Source organism: Mustela lutreola, chromosome 12 (assembly GCF_030435805.1).
Source record: "Mustela lutreola isolate mMusLut2 chromosome 12, mMusLut2.pri, whole genome shotgun sequence".
In the NCBI taxonomy this organism is placed as follows: domain Eukaryota; kingdom Metazoa; phylum Chordata; class Mammalia; order Carnivora; family Mustelidae; genus Mustela; species Mustela lutreola.
In genome coordinates this window covers 88,935,694-88,963,237 of record NC_081301.1, presented here as the reverse complement: position 1 = coordinate 88,963,237, position 27,544 = coordinate 88,935,694, and the positions used below count along the sequence as shown (strand labels likewise).

General features: G+C 48.3%; 1 protein-coding gene across 2 annotated transcripts in view; it reads left to right on the top strand.

Annotated features, from left to right (window-relative positions):
- The window catches only part of MAMDC2 (MAM domain containing 2), a 141,561-nt gene that overhangs the window by 60,062 nt on the left and 53,955 nt on the right, over positions 1-27,544 (top strand). For both annotated transcript variants that reach the window (XM_059143456.1, XM_059143457.1), the window contains exons 3-7: positions 1,922-2,193; positions 3,636-3,720; positions 6,657-6,794; positions 18,416-18,672; positions 22,423-22,516. In XM_059143456.1, the coding sequence (XP_058999439.1) occupies positions 1,922-2,193; positions 3,636-3,720; positions 6,657-6,794; positions 18,416-18,672; positions 22,423-22,516 (846 nt within the window). The remainder of the gene's footprint in view (positions 1-1,921; positions 2,194-3,635; positions 3,721-6,656; positions 6,795-18,415; positions 18,673-22,422; positions 22,517-27,544) is intronic.

Genomic DNA, 27,544 nt, shown 5'->3' with positions numbered 1-27,544 from the left:
TGACCCTATGGAACACTGTTTAGAAGGATTCTGGGCTATATCCAGGCAAGGTGGGGTGGGGGTGGGGGACTAGTAATTAGTTAAGAAAATCTGTCTTGAGCTTGGCGGTGTTAGTAGAGGTGGGAGGCTCTTGAGCTCATTCTTTGATCTGGGAAAATGCATTATTCTGCTGAGTGGATCCAAAATCAGGTAGATAAATCTGGATGCACTGTGATGGCTAATGGGCACATTCACACAGCAGGACTGAAAAGAAATTTGAGGTCTGCAGTTTACACGCAAAATCCCAATATTTTGAAATAGCCAACATTTACGATGGAGATACCAAGATCTCTCAGTAAGTAGCACCAACTTTCATACTGTATACTATCAAGATATTTTTAAATAACTTTTGATAGGATGTGCTCTCAAAGGTTCTTCCTATGAAAACAGCATAGGCTTATAATAAAATCAGATATAGTGAGAGATTCCATCAAGGAGAGATTTTTTTTTAAGTTTTTATTGAAATTCCAGTTAGTGAACCCAGTGTACTGTTAGTTTCTGTCGTACAGTGTAGTGATTCAGCACTTGCATACGTCACCTGGGGTTCATTCCAGCAAGTGTCCTCTCCCCAGTCCCCACAGGCCCTTTCCCTCTCAGAACCCTCGGTTTGTTATTCATAGTTAAGAGTCGGTTCCTCGGGGGCGCCTGGGTGGCTCAGTGGGTTAAGCCTCTGGCTTAGGCTCAGGTCATGATCCCAGAGTCCTGGGATCGAGCCCCACATCGGGCTCTCTGCTCAGCAGGGAGCCTGCTTCCCTCTCCCTCTCTCTGCCTGCCTCTCTGCCTACTTGTGATCTCTGTCTATCAAATAAGTAAATAAAATCTTTAAAAAAAAAAGGAAAGAGTCAGTTCCTTGGTTTGCCTCTTGCTCTTGCCCTCACCCTCATCCCTGGCTCGTTTGTTTTCTTCCTTAAGTGCCACATATAAGTGCCATCATATGTGTTTGTCTTTCTCTGATTTATTTCACTTAGTGTAGTACTCTCTAGCTCTAAGAGAGATATTTTTATGGCAGTCACTGAAAAATCAACATAATCACCAGAAGATGGGCTCTCGAGCCTGCTGGAGCCACATTTACTTGGAGTTTTACCTCCCAAGACGCACAGGCGGTGCAGGTCCCTGCTAGAGGAAGCCACTGACCAGAGTCAAATTCAGAAGGCTCAGGCTACCGTTCTTGCTTCCAATCCATTTTGTTCTGTCCTCCATGTTTTTGCATACGCTTTTCCATTTAGTTTGCAGAACTATGAGATTTCGTTGTGGAAGACTGTAGAGGAGGAGTGTGTTACTCCTAATCTTAAGAATTAGCTAATGAACTTTGCCTAGTCTGCAAGATCTGAGGCAACCAAATAAATTCAATCTACTCTAATGGTGCAAATTAGATGCAGATCAAATCATTGAGTATGAGGGGAGCTGTGGAAGGAGAAGGTTGAGTCCACCATGGTATTCTGACTCCAGCAGAGGCATGCTGCTCTTCTGGGTTCTGAAGTTCTTGAAATCTCATGAGTATGGAGACCAGGAGGATGAATGCAACATGCTCAATAGGCCTGATGTGAGATGATAGTAGGCCACAGACACCTGGCTTCAGTGTCGGGGGGTAATAGGGAGTAGTGGGGATTATGGCAAAAATGGAGCGCCCATGCTACCGTTTGAAGAGGCAGGACTGTGTAGCTCCAGCCCGTTGTTGTCATGTGACTGCAGTCTCAGTGTTGTGGGACCTTCTAGTTTTTCACCAGATGGCAGAGATCCCATGTTCAGGCAACATTTGGGAGGCCACTGAAATGCATTGGCAGGCCGTACCTGCCCTTAGCTTCACTGGACCACAGTTGTGTATTTCCTTGAGTTGCAAACAGCAGACTAATGCTTTCCTGGTGCTCCATTCTCTTTCCAGGACACTACATTTATGTGGACACCTCCTTTGCCAAGCCAGGGGAAAAAGCTGTGCTGCTGAGCTCTGACCTACAGGCTGAGGAATGGAGCTGCCTCCGACTGGTCTACCAGATAACCACGTCTTCAGGGTCTCCATCAGACCCCAGCCGGCTGAACCTCTATGTGAGATTTCAAGATGAAAGCTTTGATCGCTTGCTCTGGTCAGCAAAGGAACCTTCAGACAGCTGGCTCATAGCCAGCTTGGATTTACAAAACAGTACGAAGAAATTCAAGGTAGGTAGAATATAGGCACCTGGCTTATCACACAGCACTATGCTACTCTGAGATCTTGTGATGATTTCTGCCACTGAAGTTACTTATCTCCTGTGCTAAGATGCACTGTTTTAGAAGAGATATGCCCCAGGAGAATATTAATAATTAATAATTATTAAGTTAATATTTTGTTTATTCTTTAGAAAATCTTCTTCCCAGATTTCTTTCTTGTGTATTTAAGTGGGATTCTGTGAGAGTCTAAATGGAGCCTAAACCAGCCTCTTCAATTGAAATTTATTTTTTAACGGGCTTTAGAGAGTGTTCTCATGTCTAATCATTTTGTTTCACACTTTCTGAGTTCTGTGTTGTATCTTCCTAACAGTCTTTTTGCTACAAATTTTGAATAAAACACTCACTATAGTTAAAGGAAGAGTGGAGATACTTTGAAGAGGGAAAGATTCGTAGAGGACATGTTCTGAGTCCTTTTCAAAGATGGCGGGTCGTTCCATCAGAAGTGTTGGAAGAGGAAGGTCGACCACGTGACATCTGGACTCACGTGGCCAGATGCGAAGTGTGACGTGTTGAAACTGTGTCGTGGAGGAAAGAATGGGGCCTTCATAAACATTTCTCCATTCCTGATTCCCCTTTCAATTCTGTATCCCATCTCTCTCCCTGACGAAGCGTTGAAAAGCCGTCTTCTCCTCCCCTCAGGCAGGATGTGGGATTGAGGGAAGGAGCACTGAGGTCCGAGCTCTCTAGTTCACACTGTCCACCCAGCAGTAGGCCACATCCTAAATCTCCCAGCGTAGTTGCCAAAGACTGGGCCGACGTCATGTAAAGAGAAGCAAAGACTTTCAGAAACGGGGTCAGAGATGAACCACAACAGTTCTTGAAATCAGTCACGTAAATTGTCATGGTTCCCTGGGTTCTTTATTTAAAATTTTCAGATTTTTTTTTTTTTTTTTTTTTTTTTTAGCAATATGGCAACTACAAGTTGATTCAGGAGCTACTTCCATCTCGTGTGGGTGGGGGTCTCCCACCACTGGTCAGATTGTACTTCCTGCCTCCTCCACCTCCTCCTCCAAGGGTTTTCCCACTGAGGCCTCTGTCCTGAGTCCCTGACAGCTCTCAGAATGCGTTTCCCCAAGGTCACCAGCCGTCCTCTCCATCCATAGCCAACTGGTGTCATCACAGGTGCTAGAGGAGGGGGTGGTTGAGACAGCAGTTGAAGACAGTTGGCTCCAAGCTTTTCCTGGACATCTTGCTCACCTTGTACACACACACACATTTTTTTAGAGCCCGCCGTGAGATTGCTTCCCTGTGAGATTGCCAGGAATTAGCTGAGACAAGCAATCTCGCCTTGCCTTGAGCTCCTGAACAGCTCCTGACTAGTCTCTGAGATACCGAGCCAGGAAAACACGGTGTTGGAAGCCTAACTCCCTTCTTCCTCGTGTGTCGTGCAGATTTTAGTCGAAGGGGTGCTGGGACAGGGCAGCACGGCCAGCATCGCCCTCTTTGAAATCAAGATGACCACAGGCTACTGTATTGGTAAGTGGGTTTTCTTCTCACTGCATCAGAATGGGAATTGTGAATCTTTTTAAATCTGTTGCCAGAAGGAACGGAATGAATCCTACAGGCAGGGTGTTTCATGGAAGTCAGTGCACAATGCACCGTAGCTTAGCCGCTCCTCGAGATTCTCTTGAATGGGGTGTGTTGTCTCGTTGGAGTGCCCCTGGACTGGCTGGATTAGCGCAGGGAAAGGAGATGCAGTAGCTAGAACCGGAGCTGCTGCCCGAACGTCCACATAGTCTAATAACGGTAATTTCCTGTTTGCTGTGAACTCCGCTTCCGCCAGAAAAGCAGGCTCCGCATTCCCTTCCTTCCTCATTTTCTCCATCTCTCAAACACACCTTGACCCCTCTGTGCCCCGTGGCCGCTCCCCTTCTGCTTGTCTGCGATGGGTGTTATTTCTCTATGAGATGGGCGCTGCTGGAGGAGGCCGGGCCGGGCTATGGGGGTGCGGACCATATGAGAGGAGGAGCGGACATCGGGCAGCGCTCAACACCAGAGCTGCATTTGAGTTGGCGTTTCAGGAAGCGGGGGCGTTCAGTGATGGGCAGGTCCAGGGGAAGAGCGTGCAGAGCCCAGTGGGGGGGAAGCGCAGAGCCCGCTCGGGCACTGGCCAGAAACAGAGGAAGGTGCTGGCAGTGCTCATCAGGACCCAGGCGCGGCTTTGGGAAGAGTCTGGATCCCGGCTGAAGAGTGTGGATGGTTCTGTGGTCAGCAGGTTCTCCAAGTCAGCGGAGGAAGGGCCTGCAGGCTGTGTCCTCACCTGGTGACTCTGTCGGCCCCGTGGAAAGTGACTTGGAAACAAGGAATATGCTTAGGAGAGGCAGACCCCCGACGTGGTTGTGACCTTACAGACAGGACATAACAATGGCCCAACACTGGGCCTGAATAGGGAGAAAGTGGGACACGGCCAGATTTTTAGCACTGACAGCCTGGGAGTGGAACAGCTCCGGAGAGGAAGAGGAAGGAGAGTCGAAGGCGATTCTGAATAAAAAAGAGCTTTTGCTAATTCCCTCTCACTTCTGTTTTGACCTTCCAAGGATAATACTAAGGCAAGTGAAGGAAAACAGGAGGGAAGAAACAGTGACCATGTTCTGAAGCTGCAGAGGGGTTAGATCCAGGCTCCCCCGGTAGCTCCCTCGGGGCAGCAGGTGCGCCAACGGCAGCCCGCCCACCGATCGGACGCCCCTGCTGCAGCGCCACCTCCTGGCTCCTCAACTGCCGGCGCCCCAAGGCCTCTGTTTCTCCTCCTACAAAATGGGTATAAAATGCTTTCCTCCTAGGAATCGTGGGGGGGGGGGGGGCTGATGAGATCATTAGGGAATGAAGGTGACTGGCCCAGGGCTGAGCACTTTCCACATGTAAATTTCCTCTCTTCAAATCACTCAGTGGCTTCTGGTTTGTTTAAAACACAGAAGGAGTGCCAATACTTGCATTTTGTTGAGACGCCTTTCCCACCATCCCCTCACCTTCCTTTCTGTGCTCGCTCTTTGCTTGTTTCCTCATCTATAAAATAGGTTAATAATAGTACCTACCTCGTGGGATTGTTTTGAGAATCAGAAAAGTTAATTCAGTTCAAATGCTTAGAATAGTACCTGGCACATTCAGGACTATTTTGCTATTTTACTCTCGAGCAGCCTTTGGCATGGAACATGGGGTATTTCTTGGCAGACGCTGCAGTGGGAGAGTTGCAGGTCAAAATCTTAAAATTTTTCAGTGGTTGCTAATGTAAATACACTTTGATAACTATATCAATCAGGGTCCTGGCAAGAAAGTGGAAAGAGAGGGTCCATTCAACCCGAAGGATTTGAAGAAGACTCATTAGGGGCTACAAAGGTGTGGTTACTATCCAGGGCTAGTAAGAGTGATGATTCATCAGCTTTGAGGGCAGTGGGGAAGGGGCCACAGAGCCTGGATCCAGTGGCTGTGTGGGGAGGGCTCCTTGTCCAGACCCTGTCCTCAGGGCAGGGACATAGCCAACCCATGAGAACCTGGCAGGGAGGGCGCTGGAGGAATGGACAGCAGCCTCGTTCTCCTACTTTCCATTGGTCGACTCCAACAGGAAGACAGAAGGGGAGGCCAGTGACACAGTCCATGCAGGTCTACCACTGGAGTGAAAAAAAAAAGTGGGGGTGGGGTCTGGAGGGGTCATGGGAGATGGTCAGGACAATCAAATTTCATATTTGTAATTGATGATTATGGGGGTCCATACAGGCACTGGTTTGTGAGCTTCTCATTCCCACTAGAGTAGTTGCTGACTGGGAACAGTTAATCTGTGCACACATGCAGTCTACTAAAAGGAGCAGGGCGGTAGGTGAAGTTTTCTCTCTCTTCTCCACTGAGGAGCTGCAGAAGGACTCAGAGCCCAGGATAGGCCTGCGCTGCCTATTCTGAATGCTTCTGGTTAATAAAAAAAAAAAAAAAAAACAGGCTGTTAGTACTTAGGAGACATGACCTTTAGCCCTGGGTATCTCGTCTACCATCGGGAGAGAAGGGGTTGGAGACATGGGCTACCGGAAGGGTGGCAGATACAGGTTCTGGAGCTAAGAGGTTCATCCCAAATAGGGCTTTGAAGCAGAGCTGGCTGAGGCACCGAGCCCTAACCACACGCCCGGCTCTGTGTTTTGACAACCCGTGTGGTAGGACCGTTCCCTTGTTTCACAAATGAAGGCACAGAGCCCGAGAGAGGTCATGCTGCAGTTCACATGGCTGGTCAGTGCAAGGACCGTCATCCAAAGAAGCAAGGATGAATTACAGTTTCCAGCATTATCCAGGGATCCTAGTCCAAAGCTTCCAGTGGTCAGAGGGAATGGGAAACGTATCTGAATACGCAAGCAAACTGGGCAGTGAGTAGGGATATATTCCTGGGTGTGACTGTGTCTCCACAAAGTGTGTCTTCATTTCTCCTTTGCCAGAATGTGACTTTGAAGAAAATCATCTCTGTGGCTTTGTGAACCGCTGGAACCCCAACGTGAACTGGTTTGTCGGCGGAGGAAGCATTCGGAACTCCCCTTCCGTTCTCCTGCAGGACCACACGCTCAAGAGCGAATTGGGTGAGCTGGGGACGGGTGGAGTCCCTTTCCCTGAGCGAAGTGCTTCCACCTCCCTCTCCTGCCCCGTCCACGGACCCAACTACGGCCCTGTCAACAGGGAAGGGAGAAGGGAGGGTTGGTAGGGACTGGGAAGCCTGGCGGAAGAGCAGGGATGGACGACGGATCATAAGACCGAGACTGGCTGCAGACAGGAGCTCTGTAACTAAGGCTAACGGCGCCCAGTTCAAGGCTTTTCTCCACCTGTGACCTGGTCTTGCTCTTTTCACCTTTCCATGTTATCCTTTACTTTCTTATTGATTTGTTGTTTTATATTTCTTATCCCTAAAGGCAAGCCGGGAATAATCCTAGGTTGCTTTTCACTAAAAATAGACCTAGGGATGGGAACCAGTCCTAAAGAACTTCCCAAGTGGCCCTGAGGTGAGCCTCAATGCCCAATGGTGAATCTTGAAAGCAACAGGGCCACCTAGTGGCCAAGGGGGCGGACTCTGCAGGGAAATGGGGAGGAGAGGCTCTTGGTCGGAGTCCGCTTTGAGGGGCCTGTCTCCGCAGATGGGAGATACAGATGTGGGCAAAGGCTAACTTCCAAAGGCTTATGACCAGCCCTCACCTGGACCCTCAGAGGCTTCCTGAAAGCCGGGGTCTCCCCATAGTTGTAAGACGCTCCAGTCCTCAACCCCCAGGGCTTGTTGACTAATGAGAAGATTCTGGTGACTCACTTTCCATCAAGAGCAAGAAGGAATTTCGGTTCTGCTGCAAACAGTCCTTTTTTCTAGTTTGATCCGCTGCCATGTGGATCCTGAGGTCATCTTCTTAGTCCTAACACATTGTTGACAATGACAATGTGTCCCCATACCTGAAGACAAGGCAACGTTTTTTGGTTCTTTGCATTGTTCCTCTTTCATGGTATTTCATGGGAATATTTGTAACCTTGTCTCTGACTTTTCTTTAAGTGCCCATCCTGCAAGCTTATCTTGGCTCCGGACAGTTTCCATCCTGAGACTGCTTCTAGTATATCCAGACTCTCACACTCAATTTTCTAAAGGAACCAGGCAGATGTTATGAAGGGACTGACACGTGGGATGGGTGAGGAGTGTGGCAAACTAGGGAGCACAGACCCTGTACAAAGCTCTAATTAATTGCTGCTATGTGAGAATGCAGGTTCGGAAGGACAGATCTTTTGACTTCCTAAGATAATCAGGAAGACAGGGGTTTTGTGTGAGATTTCCCTAATTTTTTATAGTTGGTAAATATTTTCTTTTTTTTTAAGATGTTATTTATTTATTTGAGAGAGAGAGAGAGGGCGCACGCATGCACACATATACACACACACGCACATGAGCATGAGCACAGGGAGGAGCAGAGGGAGAGAGAGAAGCAGATTTCCTGCTGAGCAGGGAGCCCAACTTGGGCTGTATCCCAGGACCCTAGGATCATGACCTGAGCCAAGGCAGTTGCTTAACCTACTGAGCCACCCACACTCCCTGGTAAATATTTTCTTTAAAAACACTGCCTGGGCCAATAAAACACATCTTCAGGTCAGGCCCAGTTAGTCAACTTCTGGTTTGCAAACTTCATTTAATGTGTTCCTTTTCTTTTTCAACATGTCCAGGCTTCTTACAACAAAATGTTGATAAGTAACTATATAGTAAAATGTTGGAGCCTCCTGGGCTCACGTGTTTAAGACAAATCCAGCTTTGGATCTAGCATTTTCATTCATTTGACCCCGTATTGGGTCTGGTTGGGAAAATGACAACAAAATGGCACATCCCCCGTGGCCCAGGTCCAAAGAACACACATTCAAGAAAGGGAAAAGGATTTTTGTCACACATGGACGTAAGGCAAGGTAGCTTGTGCCGAATGCTCCAAGAATGGTCCCCCCTCTTCCCTCAAAAACAGAAAAGTGCTGGGTGTTCAGAGACCAGAGAGATCACTTACTACTTGGACTTTCTAGAAGACATGATGAAAGAAGTCAACCGAGTTTGAGAGGTGGTTATGACTTTGACAGGCAGAGGCAAGAGAGGGCCAGAGCAGTGATACATGGTAGCGGTCACAAGGGGTAGCCCCGGGAGAGAGCGCATTGGGAGAGCAGTAGAGCGACAACTTCTAAAGGGCCTCAAATGCCGGGAACGAGATTTTAACTTTGATCTGTGGACAGCGGGAGGCCTTTGGAGGTCTTTGAGCAAGGAGAGATGCCATCGCAGCCGTGTATTTAGTTTGGTTAATCAGACCGTGGTTATCTCAGTAAACGGAAAACCAAGTGGTAGAACCAACGAACAAAAAAACACCCCAGAAATGATTTCTTTAGATACATCTAAGGTCACGTACATGAAGAATTATGTAAATAATTGAGATTAGAAATAGAAATAATTGAGATTGAAAAAGACAAAACATTTTCACTTCCTTTCTTCTTAAAGTAAAGGTTAGCACTTTTGGAAATGATGAAAGATTGGGGATATATATATATATCTCGTATGTTGGCCCTGCAGACACAGAGCCCATCTCCACTTGTGGCCACTCTAGGAAGCACACTGTAAGTGTCTCGTGCTGAGTGTGTGACTACCTCGTGTGGCAGACTACTCCATGAATCTGCGTGAGTGTTTTAAATAACAACTGGGTTCATTCAAAACAACAAAATGTTACCAATTCTTGAAAGCTTTGTTTCAAGGAGTAGGACAATTTATATAACATTCTGCCGTATCTTAAGAATATAGTACAGGGAATAGAGAGAATCTTGAAAGACTAATGCCTTAAATTGCAATAATCCTCGGTGTCATCATCGTAGATGTCCAAACTTAAATGTGGGGAAGTGTTGGAGAACTTTTCCCAAATCACTTAAAAATTAGTTGCAGAGTCCGATCCGCTGGGTAACCAATAGCATGATTTAATGACTACGTGTTCGGTGCATCATTTTTCTTTCTTTCTTTTTTAAAAGATGTTCTTTTTAAAGTAATCTTTACACCCAACGTGGAGCTTAAACTCAGAACCCCAAGATCAAGAGTCATATACTGCCCTGGGTATACTCCACTGAGTATCCACTGGGAGCCAGCCAGGCTCCCTGTATCGTTTTTTATCCTCAAGGATGGTGAGGACCACTTGGCTAGGGAGAACACGTATTTGTGGGGGAAGGCAACAGATCTGTGTCCTATAGTCTGATCATCCATTTGACTGAATCACTTGAGTGCCATCTATCCTCTGAGGAGTGCATCAGCCCTAGACTTTCCTCCCTCTCATTTGTGACCATGGAACATTCTGCCTGCATCTGTGTCAACAAGGGACAGAGAAAGAGAATCATGCTAGGAGTTCAGCAGTTGTGCTCCAGACCCAGTTATCTGAGTGCTGGATTGCTCTGGGCCATCCCTTGACTTCTCAGGGTCTCCACTGGCCTGTTTGCAAATGAAGAATTTGAATTCCATAATCCCTAAGATGCTTTGCGTTCTAGTGTTTTACTCCTAAGCTGTACCTCAAAATTCCCAAATTCACCACTCATTGTAACTGGGGGGGGGGGGGGGGGGAATAAACTGGGGAAACCCTGAGCTAAAGAAAGCTTGACAGAATTCTTTATTTCAGGACTTCTCAGTGCCTTTAATACAGTCCTATGTTAATGTATATTATGGCATTTCACAAATTAGTCAAATACCAAAATGCTCTGTAAATATGAGCAATGGTGCATGGCTAACATGAAATAAAAGATAAGGGACCACAGGAAAGTAAAAGATCACCTAGGTTTTGGGGTTCAGGGAAAGCTTTCTAGAAGAAGTCATCACAGCATTTGAATTTGACTAGATGGATAAGAAGTACAGCATATACTCAGGTGTACAGGTCTGAGAGTGGATACCTTATTCTGTGGCTGGAGAATATTTGAGAATTCCAGGATGTAAGATGACGGCAGAGCGGCCCGTAGACCTGGGTTACGTTCCTGCTCATGAGCTAGAGCCTGGGTGCCTACATTCTACTCGCTCCTCCCAGCTCTCTGCTATTTCTCTCCAGTTCTTCTTAAACTTTTACACTGATGTTTTGACCACTTGTAGCCAGACAACTATTTCCTTTTCACCCAAAAGATGTACACACAAATGCACGTGCGTACACACACACTCACTCTCACACTCCTCCCATGTAGACTCTTATATAAGACTTCTTCCTATGTGAGATGGAGCAAAAACAGAAGAGTTCCATAGAATCTCAGATATTTTCCTTGAAAAGCCCATAGGACTCGGAGTTTTGACCAGAATCACTCTTGGGGAACACGAAACCGAAACAAAACCCTCCAGTGCTCTCAGGAAGAGAGGGATTGCCTTTCTTAGTACATTTGCCTTCTGCTGGATGTATCAGTCTTTCCTGAGCTCTACCAATGTGGTTGGCAAAGTAGAGATCGAAGGGTTCAGATGTCTGCCCACAGCACCAGATTTTGCTCAAAAAGACTCATCTCATGTTCATTCATATACTGGAAGTGGCTGTGCCTTTGCTTTCAGGGAAAAGCCAGGGAATGAGCGCAAGGGGCGCGTGAAGCCATGTGCCTTCTTAGACACTTCAGGAGGCTGAGCGACATTGTCCCAGGAGGGCTCTGGCCTTGGTCAAAGAAGAGGGAAGAGTGAATGGAGTGTCTGAAAAATGTGACACTTGTGTGACTTTTCCTTCATTTGGCCACGTACTTTTAATAGCCCCAAACCACGAGCCCGGTTTTTCAAGTGAACAGTCTACAAATATTGGTCTCATTTGGCTAAGGATGTAGTCAGAACTCCCATGAGACACCTTGGGAATATTGGAGGGGATAGGATTTTGTCCTGATTTTTGTCACCTAATTCCGATTCATCACGTATGGATTTTTTTTTCTCTGTTAATATTTTATGAAGTGAAACAAAATATCTTCCACGAGGTAACCTACTGACAGCTCAGATCGTTACTGTTTCCTACCTGCCTTGGCCAAAAGAAGGTAATTACTGGGAAAATAATGAGGGAAATCAGTTTCTTTGCTGAGATTTTTAGAATTGCCTACACTCAGGGTGCCGCTCTGGGAGCTGAGCAAGGTTTCAAAGCCTAAATTAAGGTCAGAATGATTTTATTGCCTCCAGGACTGGGAGGTGGATGGAGCATCTCTCCATAATTCATGGCCCTTTTTTCTCCTTTCAGTTCAGCCTGAGCTCAAGCATCCGCCTACCAGCGCTGTTCATTTACTCGGGGCATTGATCCGTTTGGTTCCTTGTGTGTGCTTTCGGTAGGGAAGCAGCTTCATTAATGTTCTCACCGTCGCCTTTGTCCAGGCTCTGCCGTTCACCTTCCCGTGTCCTTGGGTGACTTCCCTTAGCTTTCTGGGCACGGTCAAGTAGAACTAACAGCCTTCCTTCTCAGGGTCAGTTCAATCCGGTCAAAACGTCAGCATTTCATCTGATTCGAATCTCCCCCAGACCAAAGCACGGGGGAGCCATGGAGAGAAGGGCTTGGGCTTTATTTCCCTTCATTTTGCCTTGGCTCTTCCCTTTCCTCTTTACCCACTCACTGTGCTGCGTCCGGCTCCTGTGGGGCTGGAGGAGGTGTGACAGGGGAACAGAAAAGAAAGGAAGGGGACAGATGGTTTTCTGTGACCAGCGCTGTGGAAGCTGGAGCTCATGACCTTTATACCGCAGGAGGGCACAAGCCGGCTGTTTCTCTCACTGCCAGTGCGGAACCCCACTTCCCTGCTCGGAGACAGGGGTGAGGCCCTCTCCGCTGGCCATCTGTGGATCCACTCTGGGACCTAGGAGCAACCCTACACCTCGCCAGCCCCCGGTGGAGTTACCACCTGCATCCAGTCCTTTTGAGAAGAGTCCTTCCGAGACATTCTTGTCCCTTCCGAGTTGCCCACTTAGGCTAAGGGGAAATTCAAATCTTCGCCCCACCACACTCTGGAAGTTACAGCTCGCTGGCAACAAAATCCTTTCTGCTCTGCCCACACAGGTCCTTACAGACATCTTGCTTCTAGGTATATACAGTCAAGAGTCAGGCAACCAGTCTGTACGCCGCAAACCCCAGTTATCACTGATTAAACTTTCCTCTTGGGAAAGCTTAATGAGGACCCTCCTCTCTTGAGGCCCAGAGTGACTGAAGAATTCAGGAATTTCTGCAAGCCTGGGTCAGGGCAAGGTTGGAGGGTGGCTTCCCTCCTCCACTCTCTCCAGGCATACCTCCGTTAAGCCTCTTCTCTTGGATCCAGACAACAAAGGGGAAGCCATCCCTAACCCCTCCCTGGGGGTCCAAAAGAAAACACATGGCAGATAAGCTCTGGGATATCTGTTTTCAGAGAGACTCTGTCTATGATTTCTGATCTTTCTTGGGCCCCTCCTGTATCCAGCTGGAGCAGGGAGATGGGGTCCGTCTGGTGGCCCTGGCTTAGACCCCAGGGATGCCACAATGTGGCATATGCTACAGGACCGGTCTTGGACCACGGAGTGGCAGTACTTGTCACTGTCACTCTTGGCACTGAGGTCTTAACAGAGACAAGGGGACATCCCACTTCGTGTTCATTTATTACATTTATGTCATCTCTGAAAGCTGTGTAAGAAGACCAGAGCCTGAACTGTAGTCAGGCTACCTACTGTAGTCAAACTTACCTGAACCCTTAGAACTAAAGATCCGTAATGTCTGTTGCATCTGTAGACGGAGAGGGCAGGCGTGGGGACCTCCTGACTTGGGAGCCGTGTCCTCACAGCGGCAGTAGACCAGCAGGGCTTTCCAGCCGGCCTGTGTTTCTTCAGACCACGCTTTCTGCCTCACCCGGGAGACAGCTTGTCCAGACAGCAGGACACAGACGTAGACGTCGCAATAGGAGCACAAGTGTGGCCAAGGAGGCCAAAGCACAGCTGAGTCAGAGGATGCCTTAGCATCGGAGCCAAGCCCAGGGCCGTTTCAGGGGAGTGCTGGTCCGCCAGACTGTTCGAAAATAGAAGTTCAGTAACTGCCCTCAAAAGTTTTTTCTTAAATCAAGGGAAAGTGGCTCCCCGAAAGCAGTCCCTGGTTGCCCAAGGACCATCGAGCTAACCTACAGGGGGCTATGGCCTGAAGGGAAGCGGGTAACCATGTGTCGTTACCACAGGCATGATTTGGAGCAGGCCTGTGGCCGGCATTTCAGAGATTTTGATCTTTCAACAAAATTGGAAATTGTTTTTTTCCCCCTAGAAGCTGCAGCCTCTTTGTGTATCATCCAGATTTAGGGAAGGACAGACGGGCTCCATGTCAGTGTATGGCAAAGCAACAATGACTAGGGGAGTGGCCCTGAGCGTCTCAATGTTTAATTGTGTGGAGATCTCATGGTCCCTCCTGGACTCTTTCATTTCCAGTTAAAGTCTGAATACTTACAGATCTTTGTGGCCTGTAGGATCCCCCCAAGATCTGGTTAATTATAGGATCTATACATCCAGGGCCCGTCAATACCTACTTTCATCCTACTCAAAGGATCAGATAAATTGCCTCTCGCAAGTATTCTGGAGGCCCTAGAACCCTGGGCCAGGCAGAAAGGTTGGCCTCATTGAACAGGGCAGGAACATTCCCATAATGCCAAACATGAGAGACATAATTTCCCAAGAACTGCGGGCTCCCTTCTTCCTTCCCCTCGGGAAGATGCACAAAACGGGGCCTGCCTTCACCCAGACCCCTGCTCTTCTTCCTCAGCGTGGGTCGTACCCGACGACACTGAGCCTGGGCTGGGGTTGTCCCTCCAGCCTGGCCTCCTGTGGCAGACGCCTGGTGATTTCTGAGTCATCCCCACCCCTTCCGCAGAGATGTGCCAGCTACCTTTTGTTTCCCAGTGAGAAACAGTCGTACTCAGATTGTCCGTAAATAGCACTGAACTTGGGCAACAACTGAACGATGGGGTGCGGGGGGGGCAACAGAGTGCGGTCTGGTCTAGTGGTTCCCGAGGAGACGCGGTGTCAGCACCGGCAGCCTCTCTGACTCACTGTGGGCACGTCACGTTGTGTTCGCTGGGTGGTTTTGGGAACAGCAGTGCGACCGTGGCTCCCTTGGCTGAGTGTGTGGTGCGTGAGTTTTAATGAAGCACTTTAACGGCAAATTCAGGGATTAAAATATCACCCACACAGCAGGTGAGTATCTGGTCTTTAAAGAAGACTGTCTGCTCTCTGTCAGCTGTGAGGAAGTTGGGTTCCTAATGGGACAGGGGGTGAGACCTTTCTGTAAGCCCAGTTAGCACGCACCCCGCAGGCAGAAGGAACGGCTCCAGGTGGATGGCGAAGTCTTACGGATTCACCGAGAGTCTCCCAGAGGCCTCGGAGGTGCCCCCACCCTCGGTGGAGTGAGTTCCCTATTCATGGTCGTGTCACTTTGGGGCCTCCAAGAAGAAGACCCTAAGCGTGGATTAGGTGAGGAGATTTATCAGCCACAAAGGATGAGGAGTTGAGAGCAGGAAGCACTGCGGCCCAGGTCAACATATCCATGAGGCATAGTAACCACAGTGCCTTGGCACCATGACATTTTTAGGATCCATGAGAATGTTTTTATTTATTCTAAAATCAGAAGGGAAAAATGAATGCGCTAACAACAAAATAATCAGCCCGGCCTAAATTATGTTCGTCTTTATACCAATGCAGTCATAAATTAGAATGTTTAATATTTTTTGAGGAGGCATGGACCCACGGCGGCCAAAGGGGCTAGGGCCCACAAAAGTCGTAACGTGGCCGTGGCTGGGGGAGGCCTCCAGCACAGGATAGAAGGCTGATGCCTGGAGGAGGGAAAGGCCAGGCTGATGGGAGCTGTTAGACAACACCTGTCAGGCGGAATGGCCCCGCTCTGGGACTCCTGCTCTGCCTAGTCACCAGCTGTGCTTGAGTAGCCCAGTGTACTTGGCCTTGGCACAAATGCCGACGTGGCCCAAAGGCGAGGCAGCTGGAGGCTGTCAGTCAGCTATGGTCCTTGCAGCAAGTTCGCCGGAGGGGTATCCGAAGCGCCTCCATGGCCCCCACAATGAAGAACCAAGGAAATAAAATATTAGGTCTCTCCTCCACCCAGACCCCTCATCCCCCACCCCCACCTCCAGTATATGTTGGAAAAGTGTTCATTTCACTGGAAGACACGTTACGAAGAGTATTCAACCCTTCCTCTCCACCTTTGACCCAAGAGCTCTCAGTGAGCAAAGGTGCATCGCAGAGGCTGGCATGTGTTCTCTATTAGTAAAGTATTCGGGGGGGCGGCTGGCTGCTCCCCCCTCCCCCCGCTGCAGTGCATTAGGAGGGGGAGGCATGGCCTTCCTTCCAGTTTGGAGGTTCTCTGATTCTGTTCAGTCTGACATGTGGACTCGTGCTTTGAAATCCCTTTCCAGAGTCAGCAAAGTTGGGAGCCCATCAGCTGTCTCCAGCCTGCAGATACGCTGATTTGGCATACACAGAGTTTAAAAAATTGCGGTGGTGGGTGTTATGGGTTGAAATGTATTTCCTCCAAACCATATGTTGAAGTCCTAACCGCTCCCCCCCCCCCGCCCAGTCCTTCAGAATGTGACCTTATTTGGCAGTAGGGTGGTTGCAGATGTCATTAGTTAAGATGAGGTCATACCGAAGTCGTTTCCTAGTCCAATATGAGTGGTGTCTTTATAAAAGCAAGGCGGGCGGGGGGGACAGATTTAGACATACAGAGAGACCTGTACAGAGAAGGAACATTGTGAATACGGAGGCAGAGATCTATTAGCCAAGGAAGGCCACAGATTGCCAGCCAGCCACCGGATGCTAGGAGAGAGCCTTGGATCAGATTCTCCTCACGGCCCTTGGGAGGAACCAGTCCAGCTGATGCCTTGGTCTGGGACTTCCAGCCTCCTGAGCTGGGGGGAAAAATAAATTTCTGGTGTTTAAGCCATCTAGCTTGTAGTACTCCATTATAGCAACCCTAGCACATTCAGACAGGGGTTATTATTTTTAAAGGATAGATTTGCTATGAAAATTTAGATTTTGAGCTTCAGTGGGAAAAGCCTGAAGTGCTGGGCTGGATGTCAGGGCAACAGGTGGGAGCAGAGGGAGGGGTGCACTCAGTCCTGGGCTAGAGAAACCAGCCCACGCGGGAGCTGCCACCCTGGGCCACCCGCTGGTGGCGGCTGCTCGAGACCATGGGCTCAACGCCACCCGATTTTCCGATGTTTCCAAGAAGCTTCGTTGCTGTTTTTCAGTGCGGATGAAATATGATTTCAAACATTGGCAACAAAGGGATCCCTTGATTTTCTCCCAGGACCCAGTTTGCTTCGGTGGTACACCTGATCAGGCTGGTCCCTGCCGTCATCTGAGTTTGTGATCTCTATGTTGGCACATAGTAATCTCTATGGTTGGCACGAGGCTAAGAGAAATCGTGGTTAAACAAGGGAGATGGTTCAGGGGGTCGAACAGTTTGCCGCCAGGAAAAAGCGAGCCTTGCTCGAGCCACCTCTCCCCTCTGCCACGTTGAGGTGAGGTCTCTGCAGGTATAAACTGTTCCTAGGACTCTGACTGCTAATGTGCGGAGGATACAAGGCCCTGTTATTGGCCAGGCAGCGTGCAACAAAACAGAGACATTAGGCTGTAATTGTTCCGCACTTACCAATAGGAAGGTCATTCTATCGAAGCTACTAGGCATAGCCCCCGTCTGTCCCTGCAGCTTCAATTGCCAATAATGACAATGAGCCTTTACACAAAGTAGACAATGGGGAAGGTCTGGTAGCAGAATCATTAATGACATTCCTTTCATTTGTTGTAATTGCGTTAGACAGTTATAATGTGCCAAGTCCACACTAAGCCCATCACATGTGTAACCCCATGGAATGCTCGAACTCGCCCTAGAAGGGAAGCATTTGGTTCTCCCTGTCGAGATCAGGATACTCAAGCCTGGAGATACTCGGTAACTTGTTTGAGGTCCCAACAGAACTCGACCCCAGGTCTCTTCAATGCCAAATCCAATGCCAATTCTCATTCCACCTCCTGGTTCCTCTCTTCCACCAAAATGCTTCTAACAGAGGTCGGCCTCCGGGCCCAGAGCCCCCCAAGGCCTTGCCAAGTGTGGTGTCCCAAGTCTGACCTCCAGAATCCCAACCCTGGCTACACGTTCTGTTAAAGAGGCAAAGCTTGTCATCGAGTTTGAAGTCATAAATCTTAGTTACGCTCAAAAAAGACTCGCTGACATTTTGTGTATATTGTAAAGATATATGGGCAAGTAGGTCCCTCTGTGCCCCTGTAGGAACAGACGGTATGCTTGGTATGTTCTTAGAAATCTTGTAACTCATAGAAGGCTTGGGAGAAGGGGGAGCCTCCTGGGGTCATGCCCAGTTTCTTTCCAGAGCTGCGTTCAGCTTGTGAAAATCCCAGCACTTTGTAGCTGACGCGTCTACATCTACTTTTGTGTGTGTGTGTTTTACTTCACCCACAAGTGAGGTGAGGAGAGAGGACGGCTCTTGGCTTGGACTTAGCAGAGCACCTTGAACTCCTGGCTACCCCCTTCCAACCACAAGACCCGTCCACCCCTGGTCAAACCAAACGTCTTGCAGCCCTAACTCCTCCTCGCCACCCTCCCTCTAGATCATGTTGAGGTCAGTCCCAGCATCAAGGGTGTCCTCTGCGAGCCACCACCTCCGCTCCCCACGCCAGCCTGTCTCACGCTGTGTGCTGTGCCCTTGTGATTTTCAGGCCACTACATGTACGTGGACTCGGTGTACGTCAAGCACTTCCAGGAGGTGGCGCAGCTCATCTCCCCGATGACCACGGCCCCCATGTCCGGCTGCCTGTCCTTTTATTACCGGCTCCAGCAGGGGAATGACAATAGCTTCTCCCTCTATACTCGGGACGGGGCCGGCCTTTACGAGGAGCTCTGGAAGACGGACCAGCCGGAGAGTGCTGCCTGGAACCTGGCTGAGGTGGAGTTCAGCGCGCCGTACCCCATGGAGGTAGGTGTGGAGGGAGGAGAGCCGTGGCGGGACTGCGGTGCACGGGGCGGGGATGCCGCCCGCAGGCTCGCCGGCCGACCAGGAGATGCTGGGCCACGCTCCTTCGTTCCTCTCTGTTGTGCGTCCATCCTCATCTTTCCTTCCTCTCCCTGGGCCCCTCTGTGCTGCCCCCTTCCTCTCTTTCCCCTTAGTTTCCCGCTTTCTAACCAGACTACCTCCCCTGAGGACACACAGGGAAGACCCAGTCCACCAACGACCTTTCATGGGCACACGTCCCCTCTCGGCCTCGCCCTGGGGTCCTGGTGACTTCCACAGAGGTGAACCCCCTCGGCTGAACCCCACTCTTGAACTCCCCATCCTGAGAGCAGGGCTGAAGCTTTCCCTTACTCGAGGGAAGAGTCTTTTCTAGAGAAAAAGAGAGAAGGAGAAGAAGAAAAAAATGGGAAGAAGAAAAACTGACCTCCTTTCCACCTTTACAGTATAAATAATGTCCTAAGAATTAGAAAGATTTGTGATTGTGGCCCCAGTTGGAAACAAGACTGTGTGCTTTCGTTTTAAAGCCTTTTATAGTCCTGTGACTGATACATGTCCAGCGCAGGAGCATCAGAAAGTTCAGGGAAGCAGAACAGACTCAAAGCACCCAAGCTGAACGCGCAGAGACGAGAACACATTTTGGTGTTCATCTCTGCGGGCCTGTTTTCCAAGCATGTATAGTGATACAGATCTCTGTTTACGTGTGCATTCCAGTGCTTACAACAATCCAAAGTACATAAAATTATCCCCATGTTGCAGATAAGGAAAGGAGAAGAAGGAGAGCCCGAGCGGTTTGGTACTTCTTATCTAGGTCACACAGCTGCGGAGTGCCTGGCACTTAGGAAAGTCCTGGACTCAGATCTGACCTGGAGCTGAAGGCAGAGGCCCAGCTCTGTCGGAGGACCCCAGAGGACCCTTAGAATCGGTGCAAATTGTGGTTTCAGATTTGGGGCTATACATAGGGCTTTAGAGACCCCAGGTTTGTCAACATCCCCCACTTCGTGCTTTGTGCCTTTTGTAATATGTCCCCGAGTTCCCTTTAAAGTACAGAAGAGGTGGATTCTTCTCCTGATGTGGAGCCTCCCAGAGCGTTGGGGTCGGATTGGTCTGTGACCTGTCCTGTGTACTGAAGACAGGCCTGCCACTCCCCGTACCCCCTTCAGACCCCCTGCCCCCCCACCCCACAGCTCCATGGAGAGCACCATGACTTTTGCAGGACATGCATTCTTTCCGAGCCCCAAGTCTGATGAGGCCTTGGTTTGCTCTTGCAGCCCAATGGAAAATTTTCTGAGTTTGGGTTATAAGGAGGAAAAGAAATGCACATACTGTTTCAGAAATTTCCCCTTCTATTAAAGTCCAATGAGTCACACACACAGTTGACAAGACAGTCTCTTTGCGAACTCCTTCCATCCGACCATGAACTCCCTGGGCAGCATTTGTACGAGTGAGACTTGGCTGAATTTTCTTTTACATCAGTGCCTGAAAAAGTCACAATTCTGGACATATCCCCCCTCAGTGTGTATCCTTTCGGGTCCCATGGGCCTGCTTTTGCCCCCGCAGTCTGATGCACGATGCTGCTACTGGAAATCCCGCCAAAGGAACTCACCCTGCAGAGCCCGGGGAATTTAATGTCACCATATCCTCCAATGAATTCTGAAAAGGAAAACAGACATCGGAGACCCCATTTTCCAAACAAGAGGGAAGACGCTGGGCTGGCACCTGCACTGTGACTTCCACATCCTGATGGGAAGCAGTCTCCTTCACCTGCTGAGTCAGATCAAACCCTGTCCTGCACTCGATCAGCGAGCGCCCTGAAGAGGAAATGCCGCGGCCCTGAGTTGTGTTTGTGAACTCCATGGCCCCTTCTCCCTGGTCCACATCTTTCCCCTTTGTTCCCAGCCTACCCCCTCACCTCTGCCAGCAACCAACTTCCGGGGCCTCTCTTAGATTTTGCAGAATCCCAGTGTCTGTGGGACCAGCGTTAAGCTGCGCTGGATCATCTCCACACTCTTTCTTTGAAAACCGGAGACACTAAGGCCTGGAAGAGGGAAGGAACCTGCTTGAGCTAATTAGTGGCTAAGTAGGCTCAAGCCTGAATATGGGTTGAAGAGGGGGTCAGCCTGGAGAAATCCGCATGAATTCAATACAGAACTCAGGATGCACCTGACTACATGTTAGGGACGTTCCATACCTCATCCCATTTAATCTCAGTAGTCCACCAAGGTAGGGGTTATTATGCCTGTTTCATAAATAACAAAGGCAAAGCTTTTGTCGTCTAGTTTGAAGTCAAAAATCTTAGTTTTGCTCAAAAAAGACTCACTGATATTTTGTGTATATTGTAAAGATATACAAGCAGGTAGATCCCTCTTAACAATGTAGTCAAGGTTAACTAACTAGTGCCAGAAATGGGACTTGAACCCTGGTCTGTCTGCCTCTTTAGAAGAGCTTGGAGAACTAGGATCCTAGAGGTCAGATCTCGCCCACTGCTGTTTGCCTGGCTGCCGCAGTGGTGGGCTGTTTGTTCCTTGTTTTGCCATGTTGGCTTTAGTGTTTGAGGAAATCACCAACACGGAAAAACCCAATGATCTCCAAAAAAAAATACAGAGATCCAGGTCCTCTTGATGATTTGGTAGGTCCAGACACTTTGGGCCTGAACTCCGGAATGGAGGGAGCTGAGTAGCAGGCGCCCCTATGGACCAGGCTTGGGTTCCCCATTTCAGGACCCTCTGCACCCTGTCCTGCTGTGTCCCACCGAGCTCAGGTCATGCATACAGGTCACCTGCCTGGCCTGAGTTTCAGCCCCTGCCACCACTACCTCTTGTGTTGCTCACCGGTGGGCTGCCCTCTGGGCTGGTTTTTCCACCGTGCTCCCGGCTGTGTGCAGTGCCATGTGCGCCCCTCCCCATCCCCATGGGCTCAGGCAGAAGGGAGTCCCTTGACCTCAGAGTAGAGCTGGTGGCCCAGAAGGAAGAAACACAGAAGGGCTGAACCCCTTAACAACCTCACCTTCTCTCCGACCATTTGGATGTGCCTGGGCAGGCTGGACCCTGACATCCATACCTCGGATGTGGGGCCCAATTTTGCCTGAGCAGACAGGTCGTCTTCTTTGATTCTGTGTCTTGTTCAGAACCCTCACAGAGAATTTCATATGGCAAAAAGGGAAAGAACCCTGCTGGGGCTTAGTTCTCTGGGAAGGGCAGTGGAGAGCCTGGCCTGCATTCGGCAAGGGGCCTGTTGTTCCTCCAATCGAAGGTCATCACTCAAACTGTCGAGTCTGTGGTTCTCTCAGAGAGTGACATACACTCAAGCGAGGGGGACTCCACCAATAAAACACAACTTAGGGCTCACTAGTCCCTCCCCCTTAAGGAAACTGTAGATCAAGTACTTACAAGTACTTACAACTTGCCATCACCTGGCTTGGCGGCCACATCATTTTAAGTCATAATTAAGAGAGGGCCCTGGATGACTCAGTCCACTGAGGGTCGGACTCTTGGTTTCAGCTTAGATCATGCTCTCAGAGTCACAAGTTCGAACCCTGTGTCAGGCTCCACGCTCAGCATGGAGTCTGCTTGGGATTCTCTCTCTCCTTCTGCCTCTCTCTCTCTCTCTCAAATAAATAAATAAATCTTTTTAAAAAATCCGTAGATCCTAGTTAAGGGCTCTGAAGCCTGACAGAAAATATGTAAACCTGTAACAATCCGTCATCTTCCCCGGCAGGTTATTTTTGAAGTTGCTTTCAATGGTCCTAAAGGAGGATACGTTGCTCTAGATGACATTTCTTTTTCTCCTGTTTCCTGCCAGAATCGGACAGGTAAGCATTCTCTTTCTCTTCTGGCTCCCATACCGGATTTTCCTTTCTCGGTAGACGCCTGGGGTCAGGACTTGATTTAATTCCTTCTAATTTTCTCACCTCTCCTGTAATCTCCTTTAAAAAAATTATTTAATGGAATAGTCATTTTTCTGCTACGTTACTCTTTTTTCCCCCTCACAGAGTGAATTTAATTTTTCTGACAGCACAGGCCAGTTGTCATAGGGAGATTTCACCATCCCTGCCTACTACGTAATGAAAATTAAAGAATATGAAGACATTCCCTCCCCATGTTTCTCTTTAAAGCATATCTTAGATCCACACACAGGTGGCCGAGTAGGTAGAAAAACTCTCAAACTCTACTGAATAGAATGATAAAGACTCTTTCTAATTTTAGGTACCCAAGACCTACGAATATCTCCGTGTTTAAAGTTGTTAATATTTGGTATACATAATCTCTGTGACATGTTTATGATATTTATATCATGGACTTAATTTAATTTCTCTTTCTAAGTAAATCCTCAAATTCTTTAATCGTGGCCAATTTTGTAATTTCCATAAACTTGGTGTTTGGAAAAGAGAGGACATCCTTACTTTCTGGGAAAATAAGTAAGCAAATCAATTCAAAGTACATTAAAAAACAAATGTTCTAGGGGCATCGGGGGGACTCAGTCGGTTAAGTGTCTTAAGTCTGCCTTCAGCTCAGGTCCTGATCTCAGGGTCCTGAGGTCGAGCCCCACGTCAGTCTACCTGCTCAGCGGGGCATCTGCCTTTCCCTCTCCCCATCTCTGCTCTTGCTCTTTTTCACTATCTCCCTCTCTCTCAAAGAAATAAATAAAATCTTTTAAAAAAAAGTGAGAAGTCGACAAATGTTCTAGAATAAGAAGGATAACACTATATTCATGATAATCCACATAAATGCAATTGGCCTTACCTTTTAGTGATTATTTTTTTTTGAAAGCCCCCAGGGAAACGGTGGTTGTCCCAATCTTATTAATGAGCCCTCATTCTGATCTTCAGAGCATGGGAAATAAATTTTTGAACCTGGCCTTTGAAGTCTGACTTTCACTTAAGATAGAGTTGGTGTCTAATTTTATATGGCTTAAGATATATTCTACAAGCAAGGGGACTGAGAAAAGTAGTATTTTCTACTTGAGCTAAAGTGCTACCCCCAAATTAGAAACACTGTAATATGCTAAAACGAAATAGTATTTTTTTTTACTAATCCTAATTTTAAAAAAGAAAAAAAATGCTAGTGAGACAGAACCAGACAATGCATATTTACATATTTTCATTAAAATGATTTAAACCAAACTGTAATCCCAAGATTAAAAGAGTCTCTAAATTGGACAGAACACAGGAACCAACGTTGTTTTGTTTCTCGAAATTGGGCTGTTCTCTAATCTTATCAGCTAATATTTCAGTGATGTCAATAGTCGTTTCACAACCCCTTCATCATTATTTTTGGAAAGTTCCTCCTCTTTGTCGCCAGGCATTTACATTGAACTTTTCTATTTCCAAGTGATACATACAGGAGAAGAGGTGTTTGTTCAGTGTCCGCAGCGGACAGAGGGTGGGGTGACAAAGCAGATGGGAGGTCACAGTGTCTACTGAAGCACCTCACAAGTAATGTCTGGAAACACTCTTCCTTTTAAAAAGACAGAATCTATGTGAGTGCTTTCCCACTGACTGGTGAAGAGAAAAGAAAGATTCCAGCCAAGTAAGGACTATTTATTAAAAGGGCTGATGGCCCCTCGGTCTGCAAAATTCGGCCCACAAACAGACCCTTCCGCTGCAGGGACCACCAATCCACATTGTCCTGTAATGAGGTTAGCCAAGGCTCCATGATGGTCTTCAGAACTTCCCAACCTGACATCTTGGCCTTAAAATGGTTTAATGGTGTGATCCTAGCATTACGTTCCTGAGTCAGAACTCTGGATTCACAGCCCTACTCTGCCACTTACAAAATGTGTGACCTTGGGCGTGTTAATTAACCTTTCTGAGATTCTGTTTCCGCATCTGTGGAACGGGGTTAGAAGACTCTGTTCCATCCAGTTGGGAAAATGATAAGTTAATGTCCGTGAAAGCAGAGTATGGCACTCAGAAAATGCCGGGCCATGAAGCTTCATGTTATTTACTTAACTTTCAAAACATGCCTGTCCCTTCCCTGGGGACCAGAGAGTCAGATTGAAGCTGAAGAGAACCAGCAAAGGGCACTGCCTTGGTGAATGAGTGAGTGGGAGCCTGCTTGATGCCTTTCCTGCAGCAGCTGTGGACCAGATTCTGAGTCTTAGACACCGAGGCCTCCATTTTTCATACTTCATCTCGCATTTCACAAATAGTTTATGTCCTTCTGTTTCCTAACAGGTGCCAACATTTTTTTCCTTATCTTGGGTAGCTCCAGACTTGTTGTCTCTGCTTTTCCCAGCTGGACCTAGCATTTTCTTCCCTCATCTCCCCAAGTAGGCTGAGACAGGAATGATTTCAACATATGAAGCATCTCGTTCCCACCCTCTGGTTGGGCTTAGAGTTAATCCAAGCTCCCTGACCTGGGACCTACTCTCGAGTCACAGGTGTTAAACAGCGGTGTCGTGTCACCCCCCAGTACTCCCTCAGGACGCTGCCAGAGGACAGACCTCCCCACTCGCCCTACTTGAGTTAGGGCACTTGCCTTTCCAAGGCTCTTGCACCCACGACTTCTCTGCCCACCACCATGTTTGGCCCAGTGCCTAGATCTTAGGAATAAGCTCTCCTTTTAGGCTGTGAATCCTTGAATGGCTGGCAGGTGATTCCATGCACTTGTAAAGATCCCGTCTTAATGCCCTGCCCCAGACTGAGAGCTCCCACTGCTTTGCCATCCGCAGGCCCAATCTCCTCTCAGGGCCTGGGTCCAGCACACCCCCAGGCCAGGAACTGGGAGGGGCCTGACACTCACGAATATACCCCTCTAAGGACATCTGCCTGGGCCTAAATCCCAGTTCTGCCCATTCCCTAACAACACACTGCCCATTTGATGTCTGGTGGGAAACCTGGCTGTAGTTGTTGCCTTGGTTACAGCTGTCATTGCCTTAGCTCAGACCTCAAGTGTCTCCACTGCCTGGTCAGCGGCCCGGCCCCTGCTCCGCAGGATTGCTCAGTCTGGCGCCTGGTCCCCCTCACTCTGTCTCCAAGCCAGCTTTGAGTGGTCTCAGCCTGCTTTCGGGCTGGCTCATGCTACATCAACCCCCCGTGTCAGTTTAGCAGCCTGTGGAGCCCGCCGTACCCGGTTCTCTCGAGCGAGGCAGGGGCTGGGGACAGAAAAGGCTGCTGATGGGTGTTTAGATCTCTCGGGCGGACGCTGAGTCCATCTCCATGAACTTCAGGATGAAAAATGCTACCAGAGACTTCTCAAAGGCAGGGCCCTCCACCTGATTAAAGTATTTCAAAGCCTCTCATTTCTAAAAAGTTCAAATGTTGGAAAGGAAGTAGTTATGTACATCTTAGATTGTGATGGTATCTTTTTGCTCAAAGGGCCTTTCTTCCGCACCCTCCCCCCCACCCCGCCTTTTTTTTCTGACCAACTGATGTTCAGGTGCTTCCAGCTGCCTCTGAGTCCTCCCTGCGTTTTGACCAGGTCATTAATGCTCGACTGTCATGGCCGCTCGACTCAGACGCCCTGAAACAAGCCTTAAGCAAAGGCTTTCCATCCACCCCCGATCTCTGGGGAGCTCATTTTGGGTTACAAACAGGCCCTCTGGCCCAGGCTTCAGGAATAAAACACTGTCTCATAGCAGAAGCAGCACTCTGGTTGAAAAAGATTTAGGCTCTCAGCAATGCTTTTGAGATTTTCTTTTTTATCAGACCTTCTCAGGACCCCAGACAAATCCACTTCGAAGGTATTTAGGTATTTAGCAAAAGACTATAATCACATTCTCAGAAACATCTTTTCCACATGACTCTGTTGGTCACCATGGAGAGAACTGAGCTGTGCTTCCTTTTAAGTTTTAATACCACCTCTTGCCTCTCCTGGATGCCTCATAAATGGGTTACAGTTCTCCTGTGACTGCCCAGGGGTATATTCCTTGGGATTGACCCCTGATGAGTGATTTCACTGACCTGCTATTCTCTTTGTGCATGGCTCTTGGGAGCCAGATAGCCATCTGTAGATTGTGGCTTTTCATCTACTTTTTCGTGACCAGGTAGCAGAGGGGTAACTAAGATTAGAGACCAATATGGGGTTTCCCCTGGTTGCAAATCTGGGAGGGGGGGGGTGTCAAAGGCTGGTGTCAAAGGAGCCTTGTCTGTGTGACATCATGCTCAGTTTTCAAAGACTTCATCTTCATGGCTTAAAGATACTCCCTGGTGCTCCCAGAGACTATGTGGGCAAACAGCAGTGTGTGGGTGAACCCACCAGCATCAGAGCACTGAGAATGGTCTTCATTTACTTTTCTCCTCTCTGCTTCGTCAGTCAGGGTGCTCGCTTTGCACCCTTGCAAGGCCATGTCACCCAAGATGTGATAGGGATCCAATTATCTAGGAACCTTTTGTTCCTATTCCTTTTTTTTTTTTTTTTTTTTTCAATGTGGTGTTGGTGTCTTTTTTTAGTTTAGTGTTTTTAAAACTTAGTTTTGTATCATTTTAAACTCAGACAAAATTTGCTCCGTGGGTTAAACCTCTGCCTTCAGCTCAGGTCATGATCTCAGGGTCCTGGGATCGAGCCCCGCATCGGGCTCTCTGCTTGGCAGGGAGCCTGCTTCCCCCTCTCTCTCTGCCTGCCTTTCTACTTACTTATGATGTCTGTCTGCCAAATAAATAAATAAAATCTTAAAAAAAAAAAAAAAAGACTCTTCATCCAGATCTAAAAATTGTTACCATTTTGCCACTGTTGCCTTATCGACCATGTAATCTTATCGAGCAAGATGTAGACGTTATGCCCCTTTGCCCCTAAATACTTCAGTGTGTATTTTCCATGTGTTAGCACATTTTACATGTGTTAACAGGTAATTATAAAGTTCAGGAAATTTGGTACCGATACAATATTATCAACTAACC